The sequence below is a fragment of the Physeter macrocephalus genome, chromosome 14, assembly GCF_002837175.3.
Source record: "Physeter macrocephalus isolate SW-GA chromosome 14, ASM283717v5, whole genome shotgun sequence".
Classification (NCBI taxonomy): Eukaryota; Metazoa; Chordata; class Mammalia; order Artiodactyla; family Physeteridae; genus Physeter; species Physeter macrocephalus.
In genome coordinates this window covers 70,974-95,731 of record NC_041227.1, presented here as the reverse complement: position 1 = coordinate 95,731, position 24,758 = coordinate 70,974, and the positions used below count along the sequence as shown (strand labels likewise).

Genomic DNA, 24,758 nt, shown 5'->3' with positions numbered 1-24,758 from the left:
GAGGGGACAGGCTGTCCCACGCCCGAGTCTTCCACTGACTTGAGGGCAGGCAGTGGCTTAAGTATCGGCTGAGCCCTGTGACCTTCCAGATTCCAGGCCGGCCTCGCAGGGACGGGCGTCCTGAACAGCAGGGAGGACAGACACACGGCAGTTTGCAGGGTTGAAGCAGGAGCGGCCAGGCTTCCTCCCCGGAGGTCGACTTGCCCTCGCCTGCTGGCTTCCGCCCTGGGCTTGGCCAAAGCCTTTGTGTGTGTGTGTGGAGGGGAGGGGCTGGGGGGAGGCCAGAGAGAAAGCCGCCCCAACGCTTACGGGCTGGGCCGCCCCAGCATCACCCCACGTGGCCTTCGGACGGCAGGTTCTGTGGGCCTGGGCTCTTCTGGGGCCTCCAGGGCCGGCCCCTGGGCCATCTTGCCAGGGCAGAGCTCCAGTGAATGGTGTCCAGTGACTGGCAAGGAAACCAGCCTCTCGCATCCCCCCTTTCCGGGCGAGGGGTAGTGCCAGTGCATCTGGCTCAGGACGCTGGGGAAGGAAGGGAGGGCCCCCGATGTGCCAGGTGGGCTCTGGATGCCCCGTCTAATTTTTATAAATTTCCTGTGAGATGGGGCCAGACTTGAACTGTGGCCAAGGTAACCTGCCTGAGGCTTGTTGGAGGGTTGAAGGGGCTCCGAGCCCCCCCTCCCGCCCCTGGGGCAGCTCTGGTGCCGAGTTCACCACGGTGCTGCTCTGCCTGTGCTGCGGGGTTGGCGGTGATGGCCACTCCCTGATGGACATTTCTGTGGGCTTCCAGACTCGCGGGTGGAGGCAAACAGAGCTTTCTAGTTACTGAGGGTGGATGCTGTTCTTTCGTGCACCCTCTGCCCCAGCCTGGGACAGCTCTCTCCACCTGATTGCATGGTTCCAGGGCATAAGCCACTTCTACATTCTTAGGAGTGAAGATTCTCACCAGGGGGTGAACACATCTGGGGCTGGGGCCATCTTATTCTTCACCAGAGAGTGGTTGAGTGGATGGCTTTTACCAGTCAGGAAAATGAGAGGAACCCCAAAACCTCCCAGCATCTCTCCAACCTTTGAGGCTGTCACTTGAAGGCGGGAGGGGAAGGACGTGGGAGCGCTGCCCAGAGCCCCACGCATGTGGCGAGCCCTGCAGCGGCTGCACGGTGCAGTCCGATCTCAGGCATTCTCATGGAAGCACTGGCGGCTGGTGGTGTTTCCCCACTTGTGAAGCGGGGAAACTGAGGCTCGGGGGGTTAGAATTCATGCAGCCAGAATAGCTGAATCACACCCCCTCCTGCTCCGAGGCCAGTCCCGGTCGCGGGGCTGGAGGGTGAGGGGGGCCCAGCAGCCAAGCCAGGCCCCTGGGAGTTGCATGGAGCGCGGTGGTCAGCTCCCTGGAGGGTAGGGGCCTGCGGGGGGACCGCTGGAGGGGACCCCACATGACGCTCAGAGGGGCCGCGGAGCACAGGGCGGAGAGCAGGTCTCCCGGAGGAGGTGCTGCTTCCCTTGGGCTATGTGACGTTCACCTGGGGACATCCTGGGGACATCGAGGGGGACGAGGCTGGGCACAGGACTTGAGTTTTGGCAACAGATGAAGTCGTGGAGGAGAGTGGAAAGGCAAACCCCAAGGGCTAGGTTTCTCTTGAAACTTTGAAGCAGAAATGACCCAGAATAGATTTATCTTGAAATGTTCCAAGAGCGGACTTGACCAGTGTAAGTCAGGGGATTGTGGGAGCATCTGGATTTTGTCCAGCGTCATCGATCTGTTGGTTCTCACCCTGTTTACGTGGTAAGAGTGAGACCCGCACGCAATTTGATGGAGAAACTGGGGAGAAATGCATTGACGTGTTCTGGCAACGATGTCCTCGGCAATCCTTCCCGTTTCTGAGAATCGATGCTTAGAGGAAAACCCACGTGCAACGTGCCGCTCACGCCTGAGTTCACGGCCGTTTGGTGGCCCCGGCCACCCGTGGGGCACGATCCGATCCGTGGGGCGCTGTGATTGTGCGTTCAGCCCGCGGGAAGGGGCGGGTGCTGCAAGCCCGACTCCTGCTCCCGGCGCGTGGGGGCTGTGGTTGGTCCCGGCGGGGCCTTCGCAGTGGGCTCCAGCACAGGGAGAGCGACCCTGGCGCAGACTCGCCCCTGGGATGTCAAGGGAACCCCTTCGGAGTCAGCTGACGGGAGGACGGGTCACGGGGAAGCTGTACCCGCAGGACTCACTCTGCGGACGAGGGACTTGCGCCCTGTGGACCCGGAATCTGTGGCCCCCCCGCCCCCCGCGGCCCTTCCCCCGGCTCAAGCAGAGGCTCCGGGGGCCGCTTGCCGGCGAGTGGCGGTTGCTAGGCAACGAGCTGAGGAGTGGGCGGGCCTGGACCAGGCAGGACTCTCAGCTGCCTCCTCCCACCCGGAGCCCCTCCAGCCCTTGCGGGTCTGGTGGCCTTTCCCTTCGCTCAGTGAAGAGCCAGCAGACCCCCCCCGCCCCCCCGCCCCCGGCCTCCATGGGGCCCATCTGCTGCCCACGCTGTGGGAGGCGGCTTATGCAGAGGGAGTGGGCGGACCCCTCCTGCAGCATCCTCGGGGCGTCGCCCAGTCCCGGGAAGGACGCCCGTCTGCCACGCCCGCGCCCCAGCCCCCGCCTGTCCTCACCTGAGGGCCTCCTCTTGGGCCACTGGCCGGCTCCTGCCAAGGCGACAGAAGGGAGTGGGGAGCCCTCTACCTGCCTCCGCGGGGCCGGAGGAAGCCAGTCCCTTCCAGGGGCTCCCGCTGGGGCGTGGCTCCTCCCAGCCTCTGCCATGGCCTGAGAGCTACTGTTTATGTTCAGATCCTCAGACCCCTCCGAGTATCGCCAGGACCCCGCTCAGGCTGACGGCACGCAGGCCCTCTGCCCACGTCCCTGTCTCTGCCGCACTGGGAGCCATGCTGGGGAATCGGGGCGGGGGGAGCTTGGCCGGGTCTCCCTCTTCTCCCGTGCTGGGGAGGGGCTCCGGAGGCCTGGAACCAGAGCTGGCGCCTCACCCTGCCCTCCGGCCCCGGGCACACGGAGGGCATCCTACCAGCACTGGGGGTGCCCATAGGGTGACCTGCTGGCACTGAACCCCTGGGGCCCCGGCTGGGTCTTCGGTCGCTTTCAACGGGTACTCTCTCTGCTGGCACATGGGGAGAAGGGGGTCTCCAGATTCCTCTCCCCGGGGTGGCCCTTGGCAGCCCTGCACATGTGGCGCATGCCTGGCCCGCTGCCCTTGGAGGGGCTGGCCCTCAGGGCTGGAGGCCAGGTGCTTCTGAACTGGTGGGCGGAGGTGTGGCTCGGAGCAGGTGACATGTTTGGGGGCAGTGCCAGTGCCACAGCAGCTGGCATCTAATTGCCTGACTGACTCAGTGATTAATCGACTAATTGGGGCCTCAGCTTCAAATCCCCCAAAACAAGGAGCTTTTGTGAAGCGTCTCAGAGCTAGTCCTTGAGAAAGTGACAGCAAGCGCGAGGCATAGATTTCAGCGCGAGAGGCCTTGGCAGCAGCGAGTCCTGTCTGTCTGGAAAGGAAACGCACAGTAAAGTTCGCATGTTCCCCCCCCCGCCCCCCGCATCCTCCCTCTCCTCTCCGCTCTCCTTTTAAACACCAGGAGACGAGCCACGGTGGCCTCATCGTGGGGGGCTGCAGGGTGCGCCCCCCTCAGAGACCCCGGCTCCCGCAAAGGCCACCGTTGCGCCGGGGGGCGCGACCCTGCCTCCACGGACTGTTCTGTTTCTTGCCGATCCGTCAGCGAGTGTGGCCTGCCCGGCCGGTGGGACCCCACAGTCCTCTGCGGTCGGGCCCGTGATCAATCAGATTAGACACAGCAGTGTGTCTGGACAGAGGTCCAGAGCGGGGCCCCCCTCTGAGCCTCAGGAGCCCCCTGGTGTCGGTGGGTCCGCGCAACCTTCCTTCCAGGCTCTGGGAGAGCCTGCTCGGAGGTGGGGGGCTCAGACCCCGTGAGGACAAGGTTGTCCCTTCTTGGATGGGGGCACCTTGCGGTGATCCCTCCCGGGAGGAGCTCGGGCCCCCCCTGTTCCCGCCACGGGTTCTCCGTCTCAGAAGCCCGCAGGACCCTGGCCTCAAGCCCCACACAGGCCCCTTGCTGCCCTGGGGAGCTGACTCCTGGGGAAGTGGGTTGGGTGGTCTGCGTCCGTGACTGGAAGTTTCCAGAGCTTCCCACCATCTGGTTCTGTGGGGAGAGACAGTTGACGGTGAAGGGAGAGGAACTCCTGGAGCTGTAAGAGGCCAGGCTTCGCCCCACCGAGGTCTCACGGCAGCTCCCGGGTCATCGGCTCTCCCGGCTTCACCTCCCTTCATGGGAAGCGGGGATCACACCAGGCCGCAGGTTCTGGAGTGGGGTCTTCGCTGCCGCCTCCAGCCGGGGTCCTGTGGCTTGGGTCAAAACCGCACCTTTGCAGAGTTGTTCCTGCCTGGGGGCGTCAGCTCAGTGTGCCAGCGAAGGGCAAGCCTGGCAGGGCCTCGCAGCATCTTGAAGGCCACGGAGGATGCCCGCGTTTGTGCTTTGCCCTTGGGCCAGCTTCAGGGGCTGGTTCTGGGGGCACCCTGGAGCTGCCTTGTCCCCAGCCCCCTGGAAGCCTGGTCGTCGTTTGCCTGCAGTGGGAAAGACTCATTGTGGAAAAAGGAAGTCGTCCGGCCTTGATTTCATACACACAGATCTTTAATTAAACGCTCTCATAAAATTGTAATGAGCCATTCATTTATCTAAATGGGGGTGAGTTACTTCGTTCATTTTTTGCAAACTGCAGGCAGCCATTCTGAGATGAACCGTTTGGAGACAGTCTTCTGCTTCCCAGGGTGAGGGTCTGGGGTGGGCCCCGAGATTCGGACCCTCTCCCCAGGCCCCACGGGGCCCGCCCCCGGGTGACCACCCCTGCTTGTCTCCCCCCAGCTGTCCCACTCCCGGATGCACGGGCTCGGGACATATCCGGGGCAAGTACTCCAGGCACCGAAGGTAAGGAGGCCGGAGGGCCCTCAACAAGGTTCCTGGGAAAGAGGTCGGGCTGCTGGGGGGTTGGAGCTCCTCTCCTGCTCTGGGACCCTTTCTGGGTCTAGAACCTTCCACCTCTGCCCTTGGCTGCCGAGCTGCGGTGGCCTGCCATGTGACCCTCTGACTGGGAGGCCGAGGGCGGCTGTGGCGTGCCTTTCCGGTGCCTCCCCTTTGGGGCTGCTGTGAGGCCGGAGGAGTCTGTGCGGGAGAGCCCAGAGCAGGCCCGGCACACGCTGGGTGGCTGTTCTCACCGCTCTCATCCCGGGGGTCTGCTGGGCCTCGGGGGCCCCCGACCGCGGTGCCAGGTTCAGGGGGCGGGTGAGGGTGCGAAGGGTCAGGAGGCGGAGGAGGAAGGGCCTGGCACTCCTGACGACCTGCCTGGGGGGCGGTGGGCGCGGAGCAGAGCAGCCTGGGCCGGCCGCCACCCCAGGGGGCACGACTCTGGCGTGGACAGGGCCGTCGAGGTTAGGCCTTCCCAGAGAAGCGGGAAGTGAAATTTAAAGCACCGTCGGGTCCTTTTTAATGCGGACAATTACCGTAAAATTTGGAACACATCAACCTGCCAGTCTCGGGTTTGGGGCTTTGGCGGAGGGGTGGTGATGAGAGGCAAAGGGAAATTTTCAGGACAGGGAGAGCGCTGCAGTGGGTGAAGGCCGGGGGCCCGGGAGGTGCTGACGGGGTGGCCCGGCCTCCTCCCTCCCAGTTTACTGAGCTGCCCTCTGGCCAAGAAGAGGAAGCTGGAGGGCGCTGAGGCCGAGCACCTGGGGTCCAAGCGGAAGGCGCACCCCCTGAAGCTGGCTCTGGACGAGGGCTACGGCGTGGACAGCGACGGCAGCGAGGATGCCGAGGTAAAGGGCGCCTCTGTTTCTGATGAATCGGAAGGAACTGCGGAGGAGGACGAGGCTGAGGCGTCAGGACAGGAGGAGATTCATCACCCCGAGCCAGCTGAAGGTGCTTTGTTGCTCTTTCTTCCCTGAATAAAGGCGCTTAGTGTGGCCCCGGAGAATCGCAGCCTGTGAGCAGGCAGGGCTCCCGCGAGCGAGGAAGCCCTGCTGAGAACAAGCGCCTCTTGTCTGACGTTTGCAAGGCTTCCTGGGGAGGGGCTGGCGCTCGGGGCTCGGGGGGGCCCCAGAGACTCATCTGTATGTGAACATTGTGCATCTGGATGTGTGTCTGTGTGTGTGAGAGACGGACGGACAGATGGATGTGGCCGTGCGTCTGTGTGGCGGGGTCTCACATAGACCCGCCCCACTTGGCCTCAGGAGAGCCACCTGCAGGGGGGGCAAGGGGTCTGCTTGGCATTAGGGGAGATGGTGCGGGTGTTCAGGGAAGCTGGGCCGGGCAGGGGGGACTGAGGGGGTCTCCCTGCTGGCACCTTCTTTCCTGCGGGGCCCCCGGCCCTAGGCAAACACCAGTGTGAAGGTGGGACACGTCCATGTGCCGAGACCCTGGCCGACTGTGGGGTCCCGGGGATGTGGCTGAGGCCTGAGGCCCGAGCCCCCCAACACCTCCAAGCTTCTGGTGCTCTCACCCCTCAGGGCCCGAGGCGGATTTTTATTTCATTTTGGAGCCACTCCAGGGAGGGTCCTCCTACCTGCCTCCCTCCTGCGGACCCGGCTCTGCCTGAGAGGGTGCAGGGCCAGGGCACTCTCGCTTGCTGGGTTTCTTATAAGGGGGCGAGTTTGGCGCTCAGGCATCGGCCCTGGCTCGGCCCCTCCTAGAGTGGGAGGACGTGGGCTGGCTGCTGCGCCCTGGCGGGGGGGGGGGTCCTTGTCCATGATCCCAGGGGGCCTGGGTGTGGTGAGTACCCACCGCGTCTTAGCCATGGCAATTAGTGGGAGGCCGTGGGCTGGCTGCTGCGCCCTGGCGGGGGGGGGGGGGTCCTTGTCCATGATCCCAGGGGGCCTGGGTGTGGTGAGTACCCACCGCGTCTTAGCCATGGCAATTAAAAGACTTAAACTTTAAAAACAACTTTTGCTGTCTCTCAGTTGTGAAACGATTTTAAAAAATCCGATCCATTCTTTAAGCTCCATTTTATGAAATGTACATTTGCCTGATTTCAGAAAGTACACATAACGGGGAGGACCGTTAACCAAAAATGTCAGAGTAAGTCTCAGCTTCAAAATACAGCGGTGATTTCTCCGTCCACCTCCCGACATAAGTTTACTGTGATCTCCGGATGTGGGCAGAGGGGCTGACAAAAACGGCCACCCCGAGCCCACTTCTGGGGGTCTGGTGTCCCCCAGCTGCAGTGGGGCAGGCTGGAGGAGCCCCGCCTGGAGACCTGTCCTCTTTCCCCGTGTACCTCCCACAGAGTTTCTGATTTTGTGCAGGAAGGAGCCCCGTCAAGGCTCGTTTCGGATCCAATCCCGTCAGCAGCCTCACGGGCTCCTCCAAGGGCAGCTACAGCAGCTATCAGGAGATCATCGCAACTTCTCTCCTAAACTTGGGCCAAATCGCTGAAGAGACGCTGGTCGGGGAAGACTCGGGCCAGGGGGCCAAGCCGGGCGCGGGCATCGTGCGCCTGGTTCAGGAGGAGGCTGAGGAAGGAGCCACCAGCGACGAGGAGGAGAAGGATGTCTTTGTCCAGCCGGAGGACGCAGAGGAAGTGATCGAAGTCGCCAGTGAGCGCTCCCGGGAGCTGTGTCCCCAGTCCCTGGAGGGTGTGGCCAGCGAGGGGTCCAGCAAGCGGAGGGTGGCCCTGGGCAATGAGGAGGAGGAGGAGGAGGAGGACGAGGAGGAGGCCCCTCCTGACGTGACGTGCCAGGAGGAGGCCCCCCACGCCCCCCGACCCGAGGCCTCTGAGCCCCGGCGCCCGGCGCCGCCCAGCCCCAAGCCCGCGTGCTCCGTCCTGGTGGACGTGCGCTCGGACTCCGACGGCAATAGGGACGAGGACTCGAGGTCCCAGAAGTCCACGGTCACGGACGAGTCGGAGATGTACGACATGATGACCCGCGGGAACCTGGGCCTCCTGGAGCAGGCCATCGCCCTGAAGGCCGAGCAGGTGCGGGCCGTCCGCGAGCCGGGGTGCCCACCCGCTGAGCAAGGCCCGCCGGGCCCGGGCGAGCCGGGCAAGGCGGCGAGGCCCCTGGACGCCTCCCGGAAGAGCTACTGCGGCAAAGGTAGGCTGGGCACCTGGCCCTGCCCCGGCCCCTCCCAGGGCTGCGCGGTCCCGGGCCCGCGGACGAGTCCCGAGGCCCTTACAGGCCGGGGGAGGCGGCGCGGGCCAGACAGAAGCGGCCTGTGGTCGGCGAGGCAGGCGGCCAGGCTGGGGGCGCTGGGCGGCGCAGAGCGGGCCCGAGCCACGGAGGACAGTGGGACCGGTTCTCAGGGACCGACTCACGCCGAGGTGCAGACGCCGCGCGCGCCCTGGACGCGAGGCCGGCGACGGCGAGCCCAGGAGGGCGGTGCCGCGGAGAGGCCTGTGGGCCCCTTAGGGTGCCCCTGCCTGCCTGGGGGCCACGGGACAGCTTCCTCCCGTTTAAGTCGCACAGAGCCCGCCAGGGCCCTGCCCTCCCCAGGGTGGGCTTTCCGAGCACGGCCTGTGACTTCCGCATTGTGGCTTCCCTACCAAAGGGGACGGACGGCTCCACTGGAAGTTCCTCTGGGACCCTGGCTATGCTCTGGGGACCGTGTGTGTCCTGAGAGGCAGTCCCTTCTGCCCCACACTGAAGGTGACCTCTCTGGGCCTGCAGAGGCTCTACGAGGTCACTAACTGAGATCTGGGGTCACCTTTCCGCCCAGGTCTTTATTAGCTGCTTTGGGTAAGTTACTTAGCCCCTCGGTCCCCGTTATTGCCAGATACAAAGGACGTGTCCTGGCAGAGACCTCGTCACGTAGCTTTACCTCTCTGTGCAGAGGCCCGGCTCCCGCCCCAGAGCCAGCGGCCCTCGCATGACGTTAGCAGGACAGGGCAGAAGGTGCCGGCCGCCGTCCGGGGGGGTCCTCCCTAAAGCACTGCAGGCCCTGCTGTTTGTGGCTTGCTGCAGTCCGTGGGCTTTTCCACCCAGACGGCCAGTGTGGACGGCCTCTCCAGGGTCCCCGCGCTGTCCGGCCACGGTCCCTTTCGGACTCTTGGGCAGTCTGGCCACTCTCCTCTCTGGACAGCCAGAGTGAAGGGTCGTGAGCTGCCCTGCCGCCTCCCCGCTCACCACCGCCCACCCAGCTTTCCGGCTGCCCTCGGACTGAGAGGCCTTGTGTGTTTAGATCCCTCAAGAGCCGAGAAGCGTGAGATCAAGTGTCCGACGCCAGGCTGTGACGGCACCGGCCACGTCACTGGGCTGTACCCGCACCACCGCAGCCTGTCTGGCTGCCCCCACAAGGACAGGATCCCCCCGGAGAGTGAGTAGCTCTGCACGGCTCAGGCCGCCTCTGGTGTTTGGATGGTGTCCACGTGGAGGAGCGGCCCCCCCAGGACCCTGTCCCTCTGGACTGGCACGTCCAGAAGCCCAAACTTGGGCCCTACAAGCGTGGTGACATGGAGCATGCCCAGTTATTCACCTTGAAACGGCAGCCTGGATCAGGGCCCCTGGAAACCGGCCACAGACACGGGCACACAGGGGGGGAGGCCGGGCCCTGGAGCTGGGGAGGGGCCGCTGTCTGTGTTCTGAGGGCTCAGGAGGAGAAAAGCTGTCCCTGCTTCTAGGCGAGGAGGGGCAGTAATCGTGACCATTAAGTTTAGAGGAGGGAGGTTGTAAGGTTTCTGCCTCAGGGAGGCCAGGGCCACTGTGAGAGGGGGCGTGGCCTGACGGAGCCGGGCCTGGGGCTCCTGCATCCTCCGCGGCAGGGGGTGCTCACCGGCTCCCCCCACCCCACCCCGGTTGTCTTGCAGTATTGGCCATGCATGAGAACGTGCTCAAGTGCCCCACTCCTGGCTGCACAGGCCAGGGCCACGTGAATAGCAACCGTAACACGCACAGAAGGTACGGGGCTGGGCTGGGCATGGTGAGGGCCATGGAGGGGGGTGCCTGCAGTGCATGCCCCAGCCTGGGACACGGTCTCCCTGTGTGCTGCCCTTTGGGGTGAGTGCAAGGTCAGGGCAGACCTTCGGCGGGAGCGGAGCAGCGCCTGGAGGTGTGGTCACCTGTGCCACTGTGGGGGGGGGGGTCCCGAGAGACCAGAGGGCGGCTGGGGGAATGGGTGCACGCAGCACAGGGAGGCCTGCAGCCTGTGGGGAGAGCCAGGTAGAGACCCTGTCCTGCGGAGATTTGGGAAGCCTCTGGATACTAGCTTTTGCTCAAGGCAGAAGCTCAGCAGCCGGGAGCGAGCCTGGCTGCTCTGGAGGGGCGCTGAGACCCTGGTGCTTGAGTTGTCTGCCGTCTCCTGGTGAGAGGTCACCGTGGGGAGCAGCGCCTGGGGGTGTGGTCCCCTGTGCCACTGTGGGGGGGGGGGGTCCCGAGAGACCAGAGGGCGGCTGGGGGAATGGGTGCACGCAGCACAGGGAGGCCTGCAGCCTGTGGGGAGAGCCAGGTAGAGACCCTGTCCTGCGGAGATTTGGGAAGCCTCTGGATACTAGCTTTTGCTCAAGGCAGAAGCTCAGCAGCCGGGAGCGAGCCTGGCTGCTCTGGAGGGGCGCTGAGACCCTGGTGCTTGAGTTGTCTGCCGTCTCCTGGTGAGAGGTCACCGTATCCCCCGCCCTCGCCCCGAGCCATGGGTAGCTGCAGCCGTGGCGGGGCGTGAAGTGGCTCCGGCAAGTGACACTCAGCTGGCAGGATTGGCCAGAGTTTTTGAGGTCCAATCACTGAGAAGAGGCTAAATTCCCCAGCACTGCTGGGATTATGTCACCTCTCCTGGCTGGTCGCAGTTTCTCAGTTCTGACAGCTGAAGCTGCAGCCGTGGTGTCTCGGATGGGGTGCTTTCCCGGGGAGGACCTCTGCCCTCCTCGTGTGACCCTGGAGGTCCATGTCCTCCAGGATCAGCACCCAGTTCGTGGCCCGTGGGCTGACAGAATGTGAGCAGCTCTGGTTGGTGGTGAGGGGAGAGGAGGGAGGTGAGAGGCAGGCCCGTGCCCCAGACCCCCCCAGAGGAGGTGCCTTTGCTCAGAGCCTTGAAGAACTTTAAGGTGCGTTTTGTCTCTGTGTCACTGGCTTAGAATTTCCCCAAACAGAAGCCGACTGAGCAGCAGGTGCTTTGGGGGCTTGAGGACAGACCTGGGGGAAAAGCCCCCTCGACAGGAAGGACAGCCTTCCCGGAGCGCCTGCCGATGCCTGGCTCCCGGCTCAGACGGGTGGGGCCCGGAGGAGGGCTCAGCCGTCCTCCTGTCCTTTCTCTAGTTTGTCTGGGTGTCCCATTGCTGCTGCCGAAAAATTAGCCAAATCTCATGAGAAGCAACAGCCACAGACGGGAGACCCTTCCCAGAATAGCTCCAATTCGGATCGGATCCTCAGGTGAGTGAGATGACTCAGAGGCCGGGAGGGGTGCTTTCGAACCCCAGTTCACGTGCCTCACGTGCAGTGAGGCCAAACAAACCAAAACTGGGTCAGAGGCTGGAGCAGAGGAGGGTTTGTTACAAGAGCCGAGCAAGGAGAACAGGCAGCTCGTGCTCAGAAGACTCGACTCCCCGATGGCTTTCAGGCAGGGTCTTTACAGCCCGTGTGAGGGGAGAGGGTCCAGGATGGGTGATCAGCTCGTGGACCCTCTTCTGAGCAGCTGATGGCGAGGTAGTTGGCTGATGTTTCGGGAATGTCAGCCTTATGGTTCCAGCCAGTCTGGGGGCCACGTGCTTGCGGTCAGCATATGTCATCACCGTCCTCCACCGGGTGGGGGTCTTCGTTTCTGCAGAATGGCTCAGAGATACGTGTCAGATTGTTACCTCCGTCTCTTCAGGAGGAACCAGGAGCCCTGTGACTCTGTTGTCCTGTTAACCGGTTGATTGAGCCTGCTCTTTGGAACTGGGTGGGAAGGCCTAGGGGGCTGGAAGACTTTTTTTTTTTTTTTTTTTTTTTTTTTCCTACAAACAAGAATCAGGGACACGCAGGGGCTTTTTTACCCGGGAAGGCCCTGCAGCGTCCTGCCTGGCTTCACGGGCTGCCTCCCCAAGTGCCCAGGGGGCTTCTCGCCTCTCCGCCCCTGTGTGTGCGTGTCCACGCTCGCGTGTACGTGCACGTGCGTGCTCGTGTCTCCCAGGGCGGACTTGGAGGGTGGTTTCGTGGGCACCGACACCCGCACGGCTGCCCCCGCCTCGCTCTTTCCCAAGGGTGTCTGATGTCACCGCTTGGGGTTGTTCAGGGACGTGTCTGTGGAGTCGCTGGTCCTGTTTGGAGAGAGTGGGCTGCACCAGCCGAGGACCCCTGCTGTCTAGGGAGCCCTGGGAGCTGCTCACCCCAGGACGGACCCTGAACTGGGGAGAGGAGTGGGTACCAGCGGCACCCTCCGGAGGGCCGCTCCCCGTGACCCTTGGGGTGCTGTGTGTTTAGGTGCGTGTGCACCCGTGTGTGCGTGTAGACGTGGCTCGTCAACGAGGGGGCTTCTGAAAGACCATTCAGAACGAGTCTGCTTAGTGCGACCTCGCCCGCAAGCCCCTGTAGGGGCCGCGAACAAGGCCAGAGGCTGAGGAACGTTCCCAAGGCCACGCTCTCCCCCGGCGGCCTGCCTTCAGAATCTCCTCCCGGTGGGACCGGTTCTGTGGCGCCCACCAGGCTGGGGGACTCTCCCTCACCCCCGTGTCCTTGCCCAGTGGACTCCCTGCTCCCTCGCCTCCGAGGAGCTAGAACTGACGGGGGGGTCCCGTCTAGACTCCCGTTCTACGTCCGTCTCCCAAAGGAGAGTGTGGGAGACCAGGGCCACGGTACCCTGCACGGGCCCGGCGTCCGGCAGTCACGAGCATGGGCGACGGCCCAGACCGTGGTCCGGAGGTGGGCGGGCCACCTCCGTCACCCACCTGTCCCTTCCCCGGCATGTGCCCGGCAGAGCCTCTGCCTGAGGGGCGTGGCCTCCCACTTTGGCCTCAGAGGGTCACGTGCAAGCGGTCTCCGGGCTGGGCCTCGCCCTCCCGCACTGGGGAGCCCTTGCAGCCCTGTCCTCGGGGCGCCCTGCGCTCCGGTTGGCTTCTTTCAGCCAGGTGGCGCTCACGATGGTGGAAACTGCTTCTTTCCTCCATCTTATTCCTGTTTCTTCTGGCTTCTTGTCGGTTTTCTTGCCTTGATCCAAGTCACTGACAAAATGTCCAACTACCAGGCAGGTAAGGCTTGGTGAGGCCAGGGTGGGGGCCAAACAGGTGCCCAACGTGGAGGCTGTGCCCCAGGAATGTGACTCAGTTTGTTTGCCTGTAAAAGTGGGGCGACAGCGTCATCGACTTCAGAAGTTTCTCATGAGGCTGGGATGAGGCAGTGACGTTTTGTTTCCCGGGCCCTCGGTGAGGAGGCCAGAATGGTGGCAGTTGCGGCCTGGAGGCAGAGCTCTCCATCCGGGCTCCATGGGTTCCGTGGGGCCACGTCTCTGGATGCTGTGCCCCAGGCTGTGGGGAGGGTCTTTGCAGAGCTCTGCGGGCGTATCGCGGGCGCTGAGTCTGCTGCTGGCGGAAGCCCTGGCTGAGAGGCCGCCGAGACGTGGCGCAGACGTCAAGGTCGGGACCCGTCTCCCCCCAGGGGTGCCTGAGTGCTCAGCAGCAGATCCTCAGATGCCGCTGGCTGGTCCAGAGGGGCCCCCGCCCTACCTGGGGAAGGAGGGCCCGCTCGCGCTCTGGTGGCACGGGTTTCCCAAGGCCCTTCCGAGCCAGCCTTATCGTGGCTGCGGGGCCTTCCTGGCACCAGGCTCCTCTTTTCGCGTCACACTCAAGATCTTATAGCGCCTGGCACCTTGGGGGCCTCACCACTGGTTCCTGTTTAATTCCGCCCACCCACCTTTTCCAGACTGAAGTCGCCGCTTGGCTCTCCCAGGCCTCCTCCGCTCTTCTTCTCTCTGAGCTGACTGGTACACGAGCCCCTCCACAGAACGGTACAGACCCTGTGGCCTTTCTCTGCCAGGCTGGTCTTCCTCCCGCCGTGGCTCCAGTGCTGTCAGGGCTGGTGTCTTCGCACCACCTCCGGTGCATTTAAAAATCGGAGCTCTTCCAGGGCTTCAGTAACAGTGACTGAATGCTCGCAGCGTCCTTCCATGCCCGTCTTTAACCCTTGCCGCAGCCCCTCCAGGGGCACCTCAAGTGGCTTTCAGCAGAAGACGGCGGAGGGCTAGGCCCCTCGCTGCGAAGGGCTGAGTCGGCCCGCCCTCGGCTGCCTGCCGCCCGAAGGGTGCTCCTCTAGGGCTCCCCGCAAAGGGCTCAGGAACCCGCAAAGGGCTCAGGAACCCGCAAAGGGCTCAGGAACCCGCAAAGGGCTCAGGAACCCGCAAAGGGCTCAGGAACCTGCTCTCCTCGTTCCCTCTGCCGACGCGGTCTGCAAGGGGACGCGCGCTGTTTCTTCAAGGCTCCTAGTGCTTCGTGTCCGTGGCAATTCTGCCTGCACGTCAGCCCCTAGGCACGCTGTGGTGGTGGACGCGAGGGCGGGCCTGCCCGGGTCTCTGTCCGCGCCGGGGTCTGCGGGGTGGCTGGGCCAGGCCGTGGCATGGGGCTCTGGGACGAGCAGCACAGGGTCCTCGCGTCCTGCCTTCATGCTTCTCATCTCCGCCTCACACCCCAGGCCCATGTGCTTCGTGAAGCAGCTTGAGGTCCCTCCGTATGGAAGCTACCGGCCCAGCGTGGCCTCCACCACACCCAGGGCCAACCTGGCCAAGGAGCTGGAGAAGTTCTCCAAGGTCACCTTCGACTACGCAAGTTTTGACGCTCAGGTTTTTGGCAAGCGCGTGCTTGCCCCAAAGATTCAGACCAGCGAAACCTCACCGAAAGCCTTTAAATGTAAGTTGGGGAAGGCTGCTCCCGGGGTGGGGGAGCGTCTGAGGGGCAGTGAGGAGGAAGCCCCAGCAGCAGCGCGTCGGTCCTCTCCACCCCGGGGCCCAAACCGTCCCAACCCCCCGTGGCGGCTTTCGCAGAGTCCGGGCCTCACCCACGTTGCTGCCCGCGCGCTCACCGTCAAACTGGACGTGTCTCCTCGCTACACGTGACACGAACCCCAGTCCCTCATGCCGTGCGTGTCCACAGGCTTAACGACGTCGCTGCCGTGGTTTTCACCCTACGCGCGTGCCCTCCCCTGGCCGTCCGCTCCCAGCCAGTTTATTCTAGCTCAAGGGGTGGGGGTCTGGGAGGGTCAGACAACCACTGCGCCGAGTCTGGGTACCCGACGGACGCTTCCTGCGCGGGGAGCATCTTGCTGGATACAATGTGCCATTTGTGATATTAGCAACAAACTTCCCGGGTGCTCGCGCTAACGAAATTCATTCCGCCAGACCTTCCAGAACAGGCCTTCCTCTCTTCTTTTGGGGGGGGAGGGGTCACTTATTGCACTAGTTTGTGAGTTGCAAGCCTCTTAGCCCTGGAAGTACAAATAAAATGGAACGGCACCCCAGCGTACGTGAGATTGGAACTGGAGGCTCCTGGTGGCTGTTGTCGGCCCCCCCAAAATTGGCAGTGATGAGTTTCCTACAAGGTAATAATAGAAACACTGATCGGTACGATTGCCACCTAGAGTGCAAGCACCTCTCCACCTTGTTAGGACTGGGGGCGTCACGCCTTCCCGCAAGGTGCCCTCTTACGCTGGGGCGCTGGAAATTTGCTGGCGATATCCTGATTACTCAGAAATCATACCTGAGAGCCATCTTATGGTTGTAGCACAGTTACTAGAAAAGGTAACATTTGATGCCTTCCCGTGTCATGTTTATTTGAACAGTAAGGTTACTCACCAAAGCTGCGGCTATTGGCGGAGGGGGGCGGGGGTGACACCGAAATCAGCCCTTTGAGATGTTGTGATAAAATCTTCCTACCCGAGTGACGTTCCAGACACTCCTCCTATTTGCAGACTTTAGTCTCCCGATAAGCGTTCACCGATAGACAACTTGTTTTGTTTGAGATATCAGGGACGCCAGAACGTCTTCGCGGGCTTCGCCTTTTCTGCCCAAGTTACGGTCAAGATAGAAACGGCCTTCTCCATACCCGACAGGGGTGGGGCTGGGGTGGGGCTGGTGGGGGTGTGCAGGCTCCCGGCAGCGGGTGGGTGACCCAGCCCTGGGCCCACCTTCGCGTAGCTGCGCCCTGCGTGCTTTGCTCCCAGCCACCCCAAAGTACCCCCCGCCCACCGTGTCTGCGTGGCCGCCTCCCCGTTCCGGTTGCATATCGGCCTGCTGTTGTTCCCTTTTTGCAGCCAAGCCTTTCCCAAAGGCCTCTCCCCCCAGGCCCAGCCCCTGCACTTCCTCCTCTCCTACAGGCTTCGACTACGCCCAGGACGCAGAGGCTGCGCACATGGCCGCCACGGCCATCCTGAACCTCTCCACGCGCTGCTGGGAGATGCCCGAGAACCTCAGCACGAAGCCGCGGGACCTGCCCGGCAAGGTTGGTGTGTCCCCCGCCAGGAGCCCCTTCTGAGGCGGGGAAGGGGGCTGGGCCTTGCGGTCAGGGGCGCGTGCCGCCTGCACGAAGGGGGCTCAGCCAACCCAGGGTCTACGAGGTGGTGACCGTTCTTTCCTCTTCTCGCTGCTGCCCGTTGACCCTGCCGGGCAGACACGCCGGATGGGTCCCCGCCAAACTCCGTGCGCTGTGCCTACGGGGGCCCGGGGGGCTGTGCACGCGTGTGTTCCCGGATCTCGCCGAGTCTGAGGGCCCTGCACGCGTTTCGGGGCCCACACGAGCTGCCGTGTCAAGGCTCTGGTTTTATGGCGCCGGGAGCCTCAAGGGAGCGGGCGGAGTGTAGTCCCCGTCGGCTTCGGGACGCTTTCCTCTCATAGGCGCTTCTCTTCTTCTTTGGCTCTGCTTCCTTTGGAGGGAGACGCTGTCTGGGCTTCCGGTGAGCCGAGTAATGGACCAGAAGGCACACATGGGAAGGGGCTGGCGTCGAACACAGGCGTTACTTTTGCAATGCAGGCCACGGACATTGAGGTGGATGAGAACGGAACCCTGGACCTGAGCATGCACAGACACCGCAGGCGGGAGAACGCTTTCCCCGGCGGCGGTGGCGGCCCTGGCGTGAGCTCGCCCGATGCCTCCCAGGGCCAGAGCCTCGCTGGCGGCCCCAGCAGCTCCGTGACCTCGCCCCAGTCCAGCCACGCCTCCCGCCAGGAGGAGTGGGACCGGCCCCTGGACTACACCAAGCCCAGCCGCCAGCGAGAGGAGGAACCTGAGGAGGTGGGTCCTGGGGTCCCGAGCTGGCAGAAGGTCGCGCAGGCGCCGGTGGTCAGTTTGCCTTGCCCGAGGGTGGGTGTGAACGCACTTTCGCTCCAGGCAGAGCCTCCGCGCGACCTGCCCCTTTCCACCCAGGGTCCTGCACCCTTCGGGCAGCTAAGCCCACCTTCTTGGAGAGATTTTCACCGTTGGGCCAGTCTGTGGCCTTGTCCCCTCCGAGGGGGAGGTGGCCTTCTCACCTCTGCAGAATGGGTGCTCAGCACCGAGGCGGTTCTCCGAGAGTACGGGGAGGAGAAGGGCTTTTATTCAGAGCCCACGGGGGATGGTTTGGGAATGGCTCCGAATGCCTCGTTTCTGTGGGCCTCCCACCAGCCTGCTGTCCGGATGAGGGACACCCTGAGCTCTGGCAGCAGCCTCTTCTCGCTGTCCCCGGGACACTTCGGGCGCCTGGCTCCCTGGACGGAGGCAGGAGAAAACCCCTGGACTCGGGAGCCCCTTAGGTGGCCAGAGTCCCCGGACGGTGCTGCCTGGGAGAGAGCGGCAAACCAGGAGCTGTAGTCTGGGGGCAGTGGAACATTCCCTTGCCTGTGACTCCACCCATCTGAGATGGGGGCTGATGGAGGGCTTTTCCCCAAGGAGGAGAGCCTCCCGAACAGCAAGGCCCGGCTCTGAGGGCTCAGACCACGCGGCCTCTGCACAGTGTGGACAGGCCTGCGGGTGCCCTCCCAGCCCTCCCCTCCTTGCCAGCCCCCACTCCCAGGAGGGCAAGGGGGGCAGGTCCCTGTGGAGGAGGAGGAGGGGGTGGGGAGGGAGGGTCCCTCTCTGAGAGCCCAGCCCCTCCGCAGTCCCACCCTCAGGGCCAGCTAGGGTCCCTCTCTCTACAGACTTCGCATGCAGCCCCACTTTGCAGAGGAGCCGACTGAGCCCCAGGCCTAGGTCTTCTGCCTCGGTCGCATGGCTGCAACTCAATGTCTGGCCTCAGAAGAGGGACACCTCCCTCCGAGGGAGCCCCCAGGGGAGGGAGGCTGGCTGAGGGTGCCCGCCTGGGGCTGGCAGGAGGGTTTCTGCCTGGCTGGTGGGGCCCCAGTCTGGGCCTGGTGAGGCCCTCCTGTTCCTGTTCTGGGCCACCAGTGTGGTGTCCCCACGTCTGCTGTCACCCTTATTCAGTTCTGCACCCCCCCGGCCCCTCCTTTGGCTCCTTCCCTTTCCCTGCCCCTTTCTTTGACCCCCAGCTCAGGCTGGTCTCTCTGGCCACCTTGCCCCCGCCCCCTTCACGTGCCCTCTGAGCGTGCTTATCCCCTCCCAGGACTGTCATGTCCTCTGTGGATGACCCCGGTATCAGAGGCCCCGTGGTCCCTGGCCACAGAAGCCTGCCGCTGTGCCCCCTGGCCGACAGTCCCCTCCCCAGCAGGAAGCCTCAGCTGACCCCCAGGCCCTCCCTCTCCTCCCCTGTGCCCTGGGCACAGGTGCCCACGTCCTATTGGGTGACCCCCAGAAACACGTCCTGGATCAGGCCTTCCCAGTCCCTCTACCGTGGCCCTGGATTCCCTGCTCAGACTCTCCTTCGAGCTCCGTCCGAGGCTCCTTGACCATCCTGGGTAGGGCTACTGCCCCACTCTTTAGCCTTACCTCGCCCAACTCTGGCAGCAGCGCCCCCTCAGGTCCCCCTAACACCCCAACACCCCCGGCCCCCGTGTCTGGGGGCCTCTGGGACGCGCTCCCTGCTCTGGAGCAGCCTCTACCCCCGTGCTTCTGGGAGGGCCCCGTTTCTCCTGAAGACTGGCCTTAAGTTGAGGGACTTCGTCCGCCCAGCTGTGCCCCGCTCAGTAATAGTAACCGTGGCGACGGTGACAGCTGCCCATCCGCAGACGTCCTGGGAGGGGCTGCTGTTTTTTTCCGGTTTAAAAGTGTGGTGACCGGGAGGTTGGACAGCGTGCCGGGGACACACAGCGAGTGCCAGCCCTGGGATCTGAACTGTGACCCGCCACGGGGGCTAATGGTCTGCTACAGACCGACCTGTAGGGCACTGGCCTCCCTGACTCTCGCGGACTCCTTCCCTGCGCCTGGACGGGGCGGGGGGACCGTCCTTGTTCACCCCTGCATCCGCGGCACCCTGCCCTTGGGTGGCGACTGAACGCTTCCAGGCCCCGCCTTTGAGGTCAAGGTGCTTATTAAGCGCCTGCGGCGGTCAGGTCATCGTGCCGGCTGGGGGGCGGTAGGGCCAGCTGGTCCCAAGGTCGCTGTGATTATTTTTTATCACACTCTGTCCATTGTGCCTTCTCATCCTCATAGCACTTCAACAAACCCTTCCTTAGTGCCACTGTCTACCGAGTGCATCCCGAGCCCCAGAGGAGCCGCACTCGGTGTACACTCTGGTGTGTAGATTGCGGCCCAGGGCGGGTGGTTGGAGGTGACCCACCTGCCTGAGGCCGCGGAGGGCGTCAGAAGCAGCGGTGCTGGGCGGTGCCCGGGTCTCCTCGTTCCCGGGCAGCTCAGGAGCAGTGGCCGAGGTGAGGCGGCACCCCGGCCCCTCGGGGTGCTGTTTCCTGTGTCTTCCTCCTGCTTCCAGAAGACAGGAGACTCCGGAAAATGCCTCTGTGGGCGTAGTTCTGAAAGGCCCCTCTCCCTCAGCCCCCGGGTCGGGCGCCCGGCCCCCCGCCAGCCGGTTAAAACCTCTCCCTGCTGGTTTTTTGCAGTCAGAGCCAGCAGCCCATTCTTTTGCTTCTTCTGAAGCAGATGACCAGGAAGTGTCGGAGGAGAATTTGGAGGAGCGGAAGTACCCCGGGGAGGTCACCCTGGCCAACTTTAAGCTGAAGTTTCTCTCCAAGGACATAAAGAAGGAGCTGCTCACGTAAGTCCCCGCCCTGGACGGCAGGACCCCTCAGGGGACCTCCACGGTCTGGAAAGGAGCACGCCTCGCTGGGAGCCTGTGATGATGGGGCTGGCCCCCGCGCAGCCCCGTGCTGGCCGTCCTCCCGGCCTGGCTGCCTTGGTGGGCGGAGGCTGGGCCTCCGCGACTGGGACCCTCCTGGGCCCGGCAGCGGGGGAAGGTGTCCTCTCACCCCTGAGCCACGCTGGCCTCCAACCCACTCCTTCAGGCTGATAAAGAGTGAGGGCAAGCCCCGCTCTGGCCCACAGAGCAGACCAGGGCTGAGGGGAGGGCACCTCTCCCGAGGGCCCGCCGCGCTCCTGGCCCTCGGCGCCCAGGCCTGAGGTGCGCTCTGTCTTGGGCTCCGTGTCCTCGGCTCCGGCAGCCGAGTCAGTTGAACCAGATGCCACCGGGCAGGGGGCAGCTACTGGTAGACGTGAGCTACCCCACAGCCTTCTGGCCAGCGCCCACTGGGAACCACCTTCCCTAGGGCACTGTGAGAGGCGTGGCCCCTGCCCCCCGGGTGATCCAGCCCCCGCCGACGCTTCGACTTTGTTCCTGGGGTTCCTCTCCCTGCCCCGAACCCCGCCAGCTTCCAGCTTCCCCCTGCCCTGTAGCTGGCTCGCCCCAGGATGGCTCTGGTCCGGGGCCTTGCCCTCCGGGAAGGCCCTGCCACGTCAGGAAGGGGCTCCCTGCGCGCCCGTCCCCCAGCGCGTTTGCTTCGGAGGCGGCCCAGCTTTAAGCTGAGCTTCACGTGGGTCCCCTTTGCTTCCCGAGTTAAGGTGTGTGGGAGAGACTTGTAGTCGGAGAGGCGAGGGCCCGGCTCTGAGGGCCGGTGGGGAGGAGTCGCTCCCTGGCTCTCGGGTGAGCCGGGGGCAGGTGCCAGCCGCCCTCTCCGAGCGGGCTCAGCCCGGGGGGCGGGCCTGGCGGGGCCGCCCCGCCCTCTGTCCTGACGCTCTGTTTCCTTTGTCCAGCTGTCCCACCCCCGGCTGCGACGGCAGTGGCCACATCACCGGGAACTACGCTTCCCACCGCAGGTTCGTCCCCCGCTCGGGTCCGGCCCGGCCTGGGTGCTGCGTGGCGGGTCTTCCTCCTCTGCTCCTTTGCTGCCCCCCTTGGCTCACCCCGGTGTCCCATCTCTTCTCTTTCAGCCTCTCTGGTTGCCCTCTTGCTGACAAGAGCCTCAGAAACCTCATGGCTGCACATTCTGCTGACCTCAAGTATGTCTGCCCTCCTGGCCTCCCGCCTCTGGGGTGGCTTCTTTGCTCCGCTGGCTCCTTCCACGAGGCTCCGGTCAAAAGCAGCCTCCTCCAGGGCTCTGGCACAGGCCGGCCCCAGCCAGAGGCACGGGGCCATGGGGCCGGGAGGCAGGGCCACGGAGGGGCTGATTCTGCTTGGCTGGGCTGTCACCACTGCTGCCCGTATCTCCCTGCCCTGAGCGCGCCGTCTGTCCGTATCTCCCTGCTCTGAGCGCGCTGTCTGCCCGTATCTCCCTGCTCTGAGCGCCACTGCTGCCCGTATCTCCCTGCTCTGAGCGCCACTGCTGCCCGTATCTCCCTGCTCTGAGCACGCCATCTGCCCGTATCTCCCTGCTCTGAGCGCGCCGTCTGCCCGTATCTCCCTGCTCTGAGCGCCACTGCTGCCCGTATCTCCCTGCTCTGAGCGCGCCGTCTGTCCGTATCTCCCTGCTCTGAGCGCGCCGTCTTCCCGTATCTCCCTGCTCTGAGCGCGCCGTCTGCCCGTATCTCCCTGCTCTGAGCGCGCCGTCTGCCCGTATCTCCCTGCTCTGAGCGCGCCGTCTGCCCGTATCTCCCTGCTCTGAGCGCCACTGCTGCCCTATCTCCCTGCTCTGAGCGCGCCGTCTGCCCGTATCTCCCTGCTCTGAGCACGCCGTCTGTCCGTATCTCCCTGCTCTGAGCTCCACCGCTGCCCGTATCTCCCTGCTCTGAGCACGCCGTCTGCCCGTATCTCCCTGCTCTGAGCGCGCTGTCTGCCTGGGCCCGGGGCCGCTACAGGCTCCTGTGCTCCCCTCTGAGGGCCGAGGGCCAGGAGGGCCAAGCAGGGGTAGGACCTGCCTCTGGCTCGTGGTGGCCTGGCCCGTTCTCTCCCTCTCCTGGGGACCCCTGATGGGCTGTCTGGGCCCGCTTTCCTCCTGCCGTGGAGATTCGGGAGAAGTCCCGAACTGGCCTTGGCTTGTAAGTCTCGCCTTGGCTCAGAGGGCTACAGGCTGGGCAGCTCTTGCTAAGCGACCTGGATGCTGGTGACGGCAGAGAAAGCTCTGTGCTCTTCCTCTTCATGCAGCCCCTTCCAGCTGCTTCCGTCTTGGCTCCTCACCCCCCCGCGCCTCTCCTCCACGCTCACCCCTTCCTTTGGCTGTGCCCTCTCTCTGCTGCCCCTCCTGCCCCTGACATCTGGGCAGGGCCGCCCTGTGGCACCAGCCACTCTGCTGGATGGTCCTGCCCAAGCGAGGAGCAGGCCCCGCCCCGCAGAGGTTTCCCGGCTCCCAGCGTCCTCTGGGGGCTGGACCTGGGGACTGTGCTGCCTTTGGCTTCGCGCCTTCAGCTGAGCTAAGCCCTAAGCCCCAGGGCGCTGGCTCTGGGTTTCCAGGCTGGACCGAGGCTGTGCAAGGAGGGCCCCCTCTTGGCCCCTCAGGTCGCCCCCTCCTCAGGGGGCTCCTCCCGCCCTGGGCCTCTGTGCTGTGGGGCCTGAATCCAGGCCGGGTTTCCCCGGCTCATCCTGATCTGGGGCCAGAGAGGAACTGGGGCTCTGGTACCTCTAAGGTGAGGAGCCATGGTTGCCGAAGGCTTCTAGCGACCTGAGCTGACTCAGAAACGGGGCAGGAAGCTCCAGGTCTCTCAGAGTGTCCGGTCCTGCCGGCCTCATTTCTGTGGCTCTGGGGAGCCTGTCTGGTCCTCGCAGCCAGGAGAAGCGTGTCGTTGCCTCTTTCACCAGTGGGGCCTTCCGTTCCCGCAGGCAAGGCTGGGCAGGGTTCGTGACCAGAAGCGTCTTTCTGGGAACTATCGGCTTTGACGCCTGCGTGTTCTGAGGCTCAGCTCACCATGGCAGATTCACGCATGTGCTCGCTCACCCCGTGTCCAGCTCCAGAAATGCAGTGAGACCCTCAGTCCTGTAGGTTCGAAACACTTCCCCATCCTCCGCTTCCTGCTTTCCTTCCTCTCTTCTTTTACCACCTTTCTCATGGTCCTTTCTCCTATTATCTTTTCCAAGTCGACTCGCTTTTCTAACTGATCCCTTTTCATGGTCTTCCAGTTTGAAGGCCTGCCTGGGTGGTGGTGGAATTCTAGAAGTGACCACATACCCTCAGCAGCCCTTTTCCTGCAGGGCCGTTAGTCAGGGCTCCTGGAAGGAACCCGCAGACTTGGTCCGGGTCCAGAAATGTGGCCCACAGGGAGGGTCAGCGCCCTTCTAAGACGGAGAGCCTGTGAAGAGCCGTAGCGCAGACTCGTCTGGAAGTTAGCGACGGAAAGTTTTCCTTGTGCGAAAACAAATCCCTCCCTACCTCCCGCCGACGTGCCGCTCTCCCCCAGGGGTCCTTCCGTGGAGCGTACTCCTTGCTTCTCCCAGGCCGCAGTGTGGGTGTGGCCCGGCTCCCCCGTGCTCCCCTCTCCTCCCCCCGCTTGCTGGGGGTTTGGCACCCTGATCGGCCTCGTGGCAGTGCCAGCTGAAGGTGACCTGTCCACGGGGGGCAAAGGCACTCGTGCTGTGCCTTGCAAATGAGTCGTTTTTGGTGGCCCCCCCCCCCATCAACACCTGGTTGGCAGAGACAGTTGCGGGCGATGCGTTTTCTGTGTTTTAATCGAATTCCGAGGGCGTTTGTTCTTCCTGTCCACGCGCGCAGTGTGGTCAGGAGCTGGGGACTCGGCTGCCTTGGGCGGCGCGGCCCACTCCACGTGTGGGCGTCCGGAGTGCAGCCACGCAGCCTGCACGGGCGTGATGGGGGAGCTCTGCACAGCCACAGGACGGGGGCGGGGGTGGGGTGGCGTCCGGTGTGCGCCAGGCTGCGTGGATTCTTCATCTTGACCAGGCAACGCACTCAGAACAGAAGGTGGGGGTGGTTCCTGGAGCTGGCCCTGGGGGTTACCCAGGGCCATAAGAGTAGCCTTTGCTGCTGGCGCCCAGCGCAGACACCTGCTTCTCCAGCCGTGTGACGTCATCCTCGCGTGGACGTGACTCTTGGGGAAGAGTCATTACATCATCCGGCCAGCAAGGAGGGTGGGGCTGCCCCGCCCTCCCGGAGCAGGAGTGCCCCAACGTGCGTGTTCTCGTCGAGTCGCCTCCCCCAGGCCTGAGACCCACTCGCAGGCACCGCCAGAGGCTGCGACCCGCAGGCGTGTCACCCACAGACCGGAGCTGTGCTTGTGGCCACAGAGGCCTGGCACCGCTGTGGACCCGCCGTCCTGGCCGCTGCCTGCAGCGCCCAGCTTGCGTGTTCCGAAGCTGCGAAGGAGCAGGAAGGAGAAGCACTGTCCTTCCGGACGGCGTCGCGAGGCCTGGGCCTCAGCGCAGAGAGCCATGCGGGGGACGCCCTGGTACCCTCGGTGCGGCCCAGAGGGCCTTTTTGAGCGGCTGGCGCGCTGGGACCGCGGGCCACGCAGAGACGCAGAGTGTCGGAGCAGGAGGTCCCGGCAGCTGGGGTTCACTTGAAAGGGTGAT

General features: G+C 64.2%; 1 protein-coding gene across 1 annotated transcript in view; it reads left to right on the top strand.

Moving 5' to 3' along the window:
• The window catches only part of MYT1 (myelin transcription factor 1), a 43,550-nt gene that overhangs the window by 9,056 nt on the left and 9,736 nt on the right, over window positions 1-24,758 (top strand). The window contains exons 4-15 of the mRNA XM_007103945.2: window positions 4,915-4,977; window positions 5,717-5,964; window positions 7,347-8,135; window positions 9,220-9,354; window positions 9,845-9,935; window positions 11,286-11,399; window positions 14,628-14,842; window positions 16,305-16,429; window positions 16,958-17,218; window positions 19,912-20,066; window positions 21,059-21,121; window positions 21,236-21,304. Of these exons, the coding sequence (XP_007104007.1) occupies window positions 4,915-4,977; window positions 5,717-5,964; window positions 7,347-8,135; window positions 9,220-9,354; window positions 9,845-9,935; window positions 11,286-11,399; window positions 14,628-14,842; window positions 16,305-16,429; window positions 16,958-17,218; window positions 19,912-20,066; window positions 21,059-21,121; window positions 21,236-21,304 (2,328 nt within the window). The remainder of the gene's footprint in view (window positions 1-4,914; window positions 4,978-5,716; window positions 5,965-7,346; window positions 8,136-9,219; window positions 9,355-9,844; window positions 9,936-11,285; window positions 11,400-14,627; window positions 14,843-16,304; window positions 16,430-16,957; window positions 17,219-19,911; window positions 20,067-21,058; window positions 21,122-21,235; window positions 21,305-24,758) is intronic.